The sequence below is a fragment of the Lactuca sativa genome, chromosome 6 (assembly GCF_002870075.4).
Source record: "Lactuca sativa cultivar Salinas chromosome 6, Lsat_Salinas_v11, whole genome shotgun sequence".
Taxonomy (NCBI): domain Eukaryota; kingdom Viridiplantae; phylum Streptophyta; class Magnoliopsida; order Asterales; family Asteraceae; genus Lactuca; species Lactuca sativa.
In genome coordinates this window covers 73,023,247-73,033,878 of record NC_056628.2, presented here as the reverse complement: position 1 = coordinate 73,033,878, position 10,632 = coordinate 73,023,247, and the positions used below count along the sequence as shown (strand labels likewise).

At 34.9% G+C, this 10,632-nt stretch overlaps 1 protein-coding gene across 1 annotated transcript; it reads left to right on the top strand.

Annotated features, from left to right (window-relative positions):
* The first annotated feature begins 5,671 nt into the window (after positions 1 to 5,671).
* Positions 5,672 to 8,928, top strand: LOC111890202 (beta-glucosidase 24). Its single transcript, XM_023886353.2, has 13 exons — positions 5,672 to 5,848; positions 6,012 to 6,081; positions 6,180 to 6,238; positions 6,316 to 6,391; positions 6,472 to 6,549; positions 6,654 to 6,741; positions 6,829 to 7,081; positions 7,165 to 7,280; positions 7,375 to 7,592; positions 7,697 to 7,728; positions 7,806 to 7,908; positions 7,974 to 8,082; positions 8,754 to 8,928. Exons 1-13 carry the CDS (start codon positions 5,672 to 5,674, stop codon positions 8,926 to 8,928), a joined length of 1,554 nt encoding a protein of 517 aa, XP_023742121.1.
* Positions 8,929 to 10,632: the final 1,704 nt, after the last annotated feature.

Genomic DNA, 10,632 nt, shown 5'->3' with positions numbered 1-10,632 from the left:
CACCCCTGGATGCCATGGAATAGGTTCACAGTTATTGTATCATTATTGGTCCAGGATCTTGTTGTTATCTCACCCATCGAACGGGGACCATTAGCTGCAGTTTGGGATCTCATACTTGGGATCAGATGCTGGTAGCTTAAAGGGGTAAGTGATCATGCACAGGTAGTTTTCATGAAGAATTATGCATACAATACTAATGACTGTAGGATATACTATAGCAATTGATGTCTTAGCCTTGCGGTCACTACCGCCGAGAGGATCACACTTGATCATGTTTGAACCGTTAGGATGAAGCACTAGTGCTTGTCCCCGAGTAGAATCCATATCCGGTCTCTTTACATCACCATATATTTTTGCGATTTTCTTAGGATTTTGGAGAAGTCTTTTAGTCCGCATGTGGACATTTTCATTATTTTTGAAAAAAAAAATTCACAAATTTGAAGAGGAGCTTACATTATATCTTTATGCTCCACACATGGTCATTTTCTCGCTGAGACCATTCGGATTATATTACTACCCTTTCGGTTCCACTTACACACTTTAGGAACCAAAATTTGAGTCAAAGGGTTTTCTTGTTAAAAATCCCGATTGTTAGTATATTACCTTCAAGTATGTGTTATCATATTGATACCTCAAAAAAAAAACAAAAACAAAAAAATAATAGAAAAAAAAATACAAAAAAATAAAATAAAAATCCAAGCGGTGATTATCTTAGATGGGCGACCGGTTCAATTATTGAACAAATTTTCCAATATTTTGGTCACCCAACGTTTGATATTCAATTATTTAGGTATGTTTTATTGTATATAGATCGAGTTGTTTTTCGCAAATTGGTGATGTTAGGGAGACTGTCGAGTCAGATACTACGGGAGGTTTGGGCCAACACCAAGTGATCCGATTCCTACAACGGTGCCCGAGCGATTAAACCTAGTTACACATGAGAGAAACCGGCAAACGTGAGATCAGAGTGTACACTTAAAGAAGAGCTCCACCCGAGCCCATCCAGCTGCTTTCTCCCTACTACAGATATTCTTCATTGTATGCATGTTCCATTGAGGCTGCGACTGCTCATCCCTCCTTACTCACCTAAAGGAGTTATCCTGGTTGTGGTTTATGGTCCCTTTGTCATCGGATGAAAAATTCGTGAGGTAATAGCAAGATCAGTTCTGACCATGTTGACTAACGGTGATCAGGTTCTGTGGCTTTATCCATTCTTTTTATTTTCTCTAGGATAGTTCATCCCGAGTTCATTTTAGTCTTGTCTTACTTGAGGACAAGTAAGGTTTAAGCTTGGGGTGATTTGATAGTTAGTTTTGTTTACTTCTTTTTATAGTTTATTTTAGCATATTTCATTCATAATTTAGATAATTTCCATGCATATTTTCCCTTTTGTTATTTTATGACTATTTCGGGCACTTTCCAGTTTTGTGAGCTTTATTGCAGATTTCATGGAGACTAGTGGAGCGGGAATGTTCGGGACGTATGGAAAGCGATGAGAATTGGTGGAAAACAAGGATCTTAGGCTTGATGGGTGGTGGAGATGATGCATGGAGCGAGCTTGATGATTATTTGAAGGCTTGGAGAGAAATAAACATTTAAATTTGCAAGATGCGGGAGTGTATTCAAGCATGCATAGATTATTAATCGGGCGAGTTTACGAGCTATGAATCATTTGGAGAAGCCAAATTGGGCTTAAATTGAAGAAAACTTGAAGAAAAATGGGCTAGGAGCTGATTGGGCTCGCACTGGGCCAAGTGGGCTAAGCTATGGAGGCCCAAAACCTCAAAGATGCTACATTCAGGGACCACCCGCGCAACCCACCCGCGCAACAGCACGCGGGTCGCGCAACCTCCTGCAGGGGCAGTTTCGGAAATTCTTCTTTTGAGCTATTTGAGGAAGGTTGGTGCCCATCTTTTGGAGACTCTTGGACATCCGATTTTTGGAGATTCTCTCTGGAGTTTTGAAGACTTTGGAAGGCCAAGAACACTTGAAGAACATCATATTTTTACCTCTTGATTCTTGCTTAATGTTTGGTACAATTTTCTCTAACTTTGTTTCTTTGGGTTTAGCCATGCTTGGCTAAACTAATCTTGGTTGACTTTTGGTTAATCCTTTGAACTTTTGTTGAATGTTGAAGAATCCATGAACATGTTATTAGATCTTTATGGGAATGTTTTGTGTTTTAACATCTTATCACTACTTGTATGTTTTAGTTCATGAGTTTAAATGTGTTTGTGGTGATTAGTTGGCTAATTTCTTGATTAAGTAAAGGATCCTCAAATTAGCAAGCAACAAATGATTTTTGTGTTGTTTTTGCTTCACACAATCATAAAAACATTTCCTCCAACATGGTGGTGAAAGCATTTGACCCCTCTTGGATTTGGTGACTTTTTGGTTCTTAATGCTAGTTGACTTTCACTAACTACATGCTATTTGGAATTAGTGACTTTGACTAAGGAAATTGTTATGAGCTTCTCTAGCCATTTCAACAATTAAAAAAAGTCTAGGTAATCTCAAGCTCCTTGGATTACTATAGCCAAATTAAGGATTTAAATCAAAGTATTGCACCATTGGATTCTAATGATATGTTCATCAAAAGTCGAAGTGAGGAAACTTTAAGTCAACCATCTCTCCCTCATTGATTTTACATCAAACTCTTATTTTTGTTGCATTTGTCTATTTAAATCATAGTTAATTCTAGTTTGTTTCAAATATTTCAAAACAACAAAACCCCCCATTTTATTTTTATTGTCATTTTACAAGTATTTTTACAAAAAGATTTTTCATAGAGTTATAAATTGAACCAATCTCCGTGGATTCGATCCCTTTACCACTATACACTATTTTAGTGTGTAATATTTAGGGTTATTATTTGTGTTGGCCTCGACAACCACCAACACCATTGTTCCCATTTTACCCTTTGACTCCAAGACACAACCAAGGTTGTAATCACTTATCCAACATCATCCAATAAGGTCTAAACCACATTCCCTTGAAGCCCAAGACCTTTACTTAATCCATTCATTGTACACAATCCCGAAAATAAGAAACTTCTCGAAACAGGATGTTACAACTCTCCCTACTTTAACTGGATTTTGTCCTTGAAATCCGTCATGGTTAGAATCTCTGAAGTTAATGACAACATTGCACACAAACTCTGTCTAACCCCCTTCAGAATCAAGGCATCTATACTGAGAAATCGAGAGATCACTCGAAACCCACAACTGCCAACAAACAACCCAATAACTTGAAAATACTCAACTGCAACTAGAACTTAAGACCCAACTTCCAGAGAGAACCCCTCATACTGTGAAATTTCAAAACAACAACCATAAATCAACTCCATCAATATACCTACCATAACCGGGAACCCATCTATCTAAATTTCAAAAACCATACACTAAGACTGATGATCATCCGTACATCATACCTACCCCTATTCTATGACTAGGAACACCACCAAGTCATGCAAAAAGAATACTTAAAATACACCGATCGTGAATTTCCACAAATCCTCAAATCCAGAAATTATGCCCAAAAACCTTAAATATATATTGGACTTCCTGACAAGTCATCACCAACCTGTTCCTCCTTCGAGCATAATGATCATTCATCCAAGATTCTCACGTTGCATCCAAATTGCTCAAAAGCTCAGGTGTACATCCACTTGACAAATCGCTCGAGACATTTACAACGAACCACATGACTTGAGATTTCATAACCGATATCCAACATTAGTAACCAAACTCCTAATAAATAGTCTGCCAACAAATAGGGGTTCATAATGTAAACATTCAGCAAGAGACTTCTGATGCACAATTAATACTCCCAATAGACTTTTACTGTCCATATGATCTAAACAGGATGGTCACTGAGTCTCCAGACTCCCAAGAATGTACTAATACACAAACATGCCAATAAGACTAACTATCTGAGACTTAAGAGTCCCAATTAAAAGACTACCGGGTCCCATCCACGTGAATCATGCAATCACTGGTTCATGATACATCGTGACACCTTCTAACCACTAAAATGATAAGCTCATGGTACTACACCGATCTTGCTGTTACTCCATCACTATCTTGAAGACTCACAACCAACACCACATGGATCTAAAGGTAATCAACCATTAACCCACCGATTTGAAAGGACCCAATCAACACCCCCTCAATGCTAACCAAACATAAAATGGACCATATCATTCTATCACACATAATTCCTTTCACAATACAAGCTATTGCCATTGCAAAATCAGACGAAAACATGGTTGCACACAACCATAGGATGAGATAGGCGGTCATACTCTTGTTCCAATTCAGAAGCTATAAACTACAAAAGAACCATACCAATAAATTCAGAACAAGTGCTCTCATTCTATCTTTTTTAGTCCACATACACCCCTTATGATCATACTTGATGAACTAACATGATATCCACCTCAAGGGAACCTATAACCAATCCCTAGATCTGCTGCATTCCTTCTTCCTTACAACCTTACCCAAATGGTGAAGTACCAGTATATCTACCAAAATGGAGAACCTCAACCGTTAACAAAAACATCCTCTTGAATGACTAAAACAAGATCCCTCACCTTGATTGAAACTAAACAGGTTCCACCAATATGTAACTAGCTCGATAAAACTTCCAAATTTATCCAAAAATGCTGCTAAAACCCTGGTCGAATCAATCAAATTATCAACCCTGTCGACATGACATGCCAAAAAAATTGGATTTTGCGTAGATTGCAAGTCACACCTGAAAAGCTAAACAATACAGTTTCGACTTCTAAACTCCCAATAATCAAGTACATCTTTCAAAAGCAAGCCTGCTATGAATAATATTTCCAAAACCAAGATTTGAGGGTACCCATACCTAGAAACCAAAAGGTACAATGTACAAATTTTGACGATAGGTTGATGCATCCATTGACTTCCACTGATACAACTCAAAACTTTTGAAGAACCTCTGCTATTGACGATGAACGAAATGACCAACGATCAAGAAAGAGCCTTCCAATAAATCCCAATCCACATAAATCAACTTGAAAAATTTATTATTGTTTAGCTTCAGTGTAACCAAGGCTATTTCATCAACATAAAATAGAACTTAAAAATCATAAGAACTTCTTATACACCATAATTTTCAAAAAGAAATACATCTAATTTTTTGCTTTCATTTTTCTAACAAAATGATGTGGAGAAAATGAAAACGAAAAACATAGTTATTTTTTTGGATAACACTAGATATATTTATTTATTCTATTATTATTATTATTATTATTATTATTATTATTATTATTATTATTATTATTTTATTTTTTTTTTTAAATCCTGAGAAGGAATAATTATATTTAATCATCTAAGCAATAATCGTTTCTAATTATATGTATTCGTGTGCGTGTGTATAAAGAGGTAGATAAAGCATGCATTTGATTGAGGTAGATAGAACACGCATTTCATTAATCAAACAAATAGTCCCACGTTTCCTGGGCTTCTGTTTGTATGTGCATGAAACCTAAAATACTTTATGGTAAAAATTATAAGTATTGAATCATCGAATACATAACAAATCTTTTCTAGAAAACACTATAAATAGAACAGAAACTAGACGAGTTTCATCGACTATTGACACATTGATTAATCAACGAAAGTTTGCAATAACAAGATTAAGAATGCATCTAAGAGTTAATGGCATGATTGTAGGGTTTGTTGCAGCAGTGATTTATCTGATTAGAGAATCGGAAGCGGTTTCCAATGCGGGTTTACCACCGAACTGGGGTTTAACTACTGTTAACCGGTCTAGTTTCCCTAGTGATTTTATCTTTGGTTCTTCTTCTTCTTCGTTTCAGGTGATTCAATTTATTAACTTTTTTTTTCCTTAAACAAATACATGCATTACTTTTATGTAGTTTTGAACTTAACACACAAAATTCAACACTTATATAGACTATAATGTGTTAGACTTTGATTATTTTTAATAATGTATTTATATGTTAATTAATATGTATTCAGAATGAGGGTGGAACAAATGAAGATGGTAGAGCGCCAAGTATATGGGATACTTTTACTCGAAGACATTCTGGTTTCATGATTGAATTTATTTATTATACTTACGCTTTTTTAGATGCGTATAAATATATATAAATTTACTTCTTTAACTCATAAGAATTTCAATTACAGACAAGATCGCTGATCACAGTAATGGGAACATGGCAACTGATAGTTATCATCGATACAAGGTTAATTTCTTATAATTCTTGAAACAATGGCTTCTTTATATTATGTGGCATTCATTTCTTAAAAATAATACATGCAGGAGGATGTGAAGATGATAAGGCAAATGAGCATGGATGCATACAGTTTCTCTATCTCATGGTCTCGAGTTATACCACGTAAAAATTTGATGTTTTTATTAAAATTTATTCGTGATAATTTTTATTAGTTTTAAGATGTAATTTAAATATTGTTGCAGTTGGAAAAATAAGCGGTGGTGTTAATGAGCGAGGAATTTCATACTACAATAACCTCATAAATGAACTTCGAGCCAACGGTTATATACTTAATTACACTAACTAATTACCTTCGAATTATTTTTGTTAAAATTTTTTCATATAATAACTGTAAATAATAAACTATGTTCATGAATCTTGATAGATCTTGAACCCTTTGTGACTCTATTTCACTTTGATCTTCCTCAAGCTCTAGAAGACGAGTATGGAGGGTTCTTGAGTTCCCGCGTTGTGTAAGTAACAAATGGAAATATTTTAATTTGCGAATTTAAACATATACTTATTTTTTAATATTTGGAGTCAAAATATATTATTTTCAGGAATGATTTTCGTGATTTCGCTGAGCTATGTTTTAGAAGATTTGGTGATCGGGTCAAATACTGGATCACCATGAACGAACCATGGAGCTATAGTGTCGGAGGTTATGAAAAAGGCAATTTTGCCCCTGGCCGGTGTTCTGACGCTGTGGGTAAATGCCCCGCCGGCGATTCAGGAATCGAGCCCTATATCGTCACTCATAACATGCTTCTTGCCCATGCAGCTGCCACCAAATTATATCATGATATCTATAAGGTTTTAATCATGTCATTTAAATTTATTAACTACACCAAAAGTGTCGCTAAATTGGTGATTTAAGATATCAAAAACATTATTAGGGGCCTCAAAATGGCAAGATTGGAATCTCACTTGTGACACGATGGATGGTGCCATATTCCGACGTGAAATTACATCGGGATGCTGCAATTCGTGCTCTTGATTTTGATTTTGGTTGGTATGTTAAATTCAGTATATATATTTTCTGAGTTGAAAAGATAATTAAACAGTATATTAGTATCCTAATTGCGATGTAATGAAAAACATGTCAGGTTTATGAATCCATTAACGTTTGGGGATTACCCTGAGAATATGCGAATTAATGTTGCAAATAGATTACCTCGATTCACAGCAGAAGAATCCTACACACTAAGGAATTCGTTGGATTTTCTTGGATTGAATTACTACACTGCGAATTTTGTGCAACATGTATCTGAAGCTGTTACTGATAACATGACTCGTTCTTCCGATTCTCAAGCTGAATTATCAAGTACGTTAGAACAAGTTACACTACATAAGTCCATCATATGTTATACGAATTAAATCAAATTATATCTTACTGTATCTTTTATGTAATTCTTTTTGGTTTAATAGTTGAAAGGAATGGAATTCCAATTGGTTCAAAGGTAAATTCTTTAACAGAGTTTATGGTTTTTGAGGTAAAATAATTGAAAAATAGTCAATAAAGTGACGTTATTTTCAGGGTGGATCGGATTGGCTTCGGTCATACCCACAAGGAATTCACGATCTTCTAGTGTACATTAAAAACAACTACAACAATCCAATAATTTACATTACAGAAAATGGTAATTAATTAGTATAAATAAGATTTTTTTGCACTACGTTTATTTAAATTTATTGTGTTTTGTAGGAGTTGATGAGCCAAACAATTCCTCGTTATCTCTCCGAACTGTTCTGCAAGACGATTTCCGGGTTCAATATTATGTTGTTCATCTTCAGAAGCTTCTACAATGTATCAAGTAATGTCTTTCTTGCTCGAATTCTTGGACATACACTAAGAAACGATCTCGAAGATCAATATACATATACTAGAAAAAAAATCTTTGGATTTATAAACAAAAGAAAAAAAATAAGTAGTCACACATAAAACTGACGCTAACCCCTTTAGTGACAGCTTAGCACCGGATTTAATTCGCTGCTATGGTACATCGCAATGCAATATCGGCATAAATTTTGAAAAATTAGCTAAGGAAGTACTTTCGTTAATCTAATAAGTTTATATGTATGCATGTATGTATGTGTGTGCACAAGTATATAGGTATGTACGTATATGTATATATATGTGTATGAGTATATGACTAATTGACTATATGTATATACATTGTATGACTGTACATGAATATGTATATATGTATATATTTGTATCTTTATGTGTAAGTATGTAGGTATGTATGTATGTATGTATGCATGCATAAATTTATGTATGTATATATCTGTGTTTTATGTGTAGTCGTGTATTTGTAAGTGTATAATTAATTAGCGGCGAATTTCAGTTTTAGTGCTGTTTTGTAATACTAAAATCTGTTTTTTTTGTATGTTTCTATTTCTTTCACTGATGCTAATTTTTGTAGTAGTGGATGTGCAGATGATTTTAGAATGGAAATGACACCATGTGTTTGAATGAATGTAGTTCAGGGGTGAATGTGAAGGGTTACTTTGCACGGTCATTGATGGACAGCTTCGAATGGGATCGTGGCTATACCGTCCGGTTTGGGCTACATTTTGTGGATTATAACAATGATTTGAGACGATATCCTAAGTTTTCATCAACTTGGTTAACCAATTTCATGCGGATTAAGGGCTAAAAAAGCAAAAAGATAGAATATATGAAGATCTAGTATTTTCTTTTCTACTTTTCTTTAAATAAGATTAATGAATCAAGCTTTGTTTCTTTCTATACAAAACATTCGTTATGAAAACATAATCTTTTAAATAAGCATCAAACTTTAGAATCGTTATTAATAAATAATACAAAGAACGGATTAAACATGTTAAGGTAGGCATCAACGTCGATTCCTTTAATTCTTTTGTTCATATAATATTTTATTTTGGCTGTAATATAAATTTAAAGGTCTTCTTATGTTATTTCTATTCTTTTATGATTTTTTTTATCGAGAGTCAATACATTAACACAATAAAAAAAAAGGAGACTTAAGCAAGAAGCTTAAGCCTAAATACAAGAAATATTTGCAATATGATACATACATCAAAGAGACAAATCAAGCATACTCAACTTAGTTCTATTTTTGTGTTAGTACTAATATCGCCTGCCATAAAAATAACTGTTTACCCTTCATTTTTGTATATTATTACATTCTTTGCCTTCCATATCACCCAAACGATAGAGTAAATAAGCGATAACTTCAATTTTTGCATTCTCTTGTCATCGATCCTTGAAATCATCTCTTATAATTTCAGGCAAGAGATAGGCTCCTTATGTGTGATTGGTGACCACTCAACCAACCACCTCCATAGCCTCGAAGCCACCACATACTTAAAGAAAACATGATCAACACTCTCCTCCTCCACGTGACAGAAAGTGACATAAATTGAAATGGATATTTATCTCATGTTTCAATAGATATGTAAAGATTTGAATCTTGTTTTTGATCATTCTCCAAACAAACCAATTAATCTTCAAAGAGATCCACTTCACCCGATTAAAAAAATATCATCACTACCCCCATGTTTATTAATAGCTTTAGAGCTTTGATTGAGAAATCATTATCATCATTACCAATCAACTGCCATCTATCTGGGCCATTTGCAAATTTAAATTTCTCAAATAATATAATCAAGCTAGAAAATTGATATGCATCTTTTCAACGTCTTAATCTCTGAATTGTTAGAGCACAAAAATTCTCTAGAATGTTGACTGATAGTTAGGTTATATATTCCCTTTATCTTCCAAAAGGTTTCCCTCTCTGTAACACTCGGCTTCGGATTTGCTTCTTTATTCGGGGCTGCAGCTCAATCTTCAGTGGTCATGAGGCTTAGGGGCTGCCCTCCTAGGGTGTGACAATTTAAGTGATCCAAGTGTTCGATTGTGTCTTGGGGGGCCAAGGGTACAATCGTAATTTGATGACTCAATCTTTTATAGGTTTTGCATTTTGTTCGGGAAGTTTTAAGGATTGGGTGTATTTTTGGAAGCATAGGGTTTCTTGCCACCTTTCCGTGGATATAAGATTCGTTGGAAATGTACCTAAGATAAGGAAGTTGTGGCATTTTGAAGATATTGGCAGATTTTGCCCCTAATGGAAATAGTTGGCAAATCGGTCCCATGTATGCAAGGATGGAATGCATGTGTCTGGATGGGTACGCCTAGCGTAAACTGGGGGTACACCCAACATAATGGTTAGAGTGTCAAACCCTCCCTAATTTTTAGGGTTTGGGCACTATATAAACATCTTTATGAGCTCAAGGCTCTTTCCTTCTCAGCCTCCATTACATTGTAGCCTCATTTTGGAAACCCTAATCTCATTTTGAGTGTTTGAGAGATCTAAATGTGC

Coding starts and splice junctions, on each gene's coding strand:
- LOC111890202 (XM_023886353.2), top strand. CDS start 5,672: ATGCATCTAAGAGTTAATGGCATGATTGTAGGGTTTGTTGCAGCAGTG. Junction 7,082..7,164: donor TATATCATGATATCTATAAG/GTTTTAATCATG, acceptor AAACATTATTAG/GGGCCTCAAAATGGCAAGAT. Junction 7,909..7,973: donor AATTTACATTACAGAAAATG/GTAATTAATTAG, acceptor TGTGTTTTGTAG/GAGTTGATGAGCCAAACAAT.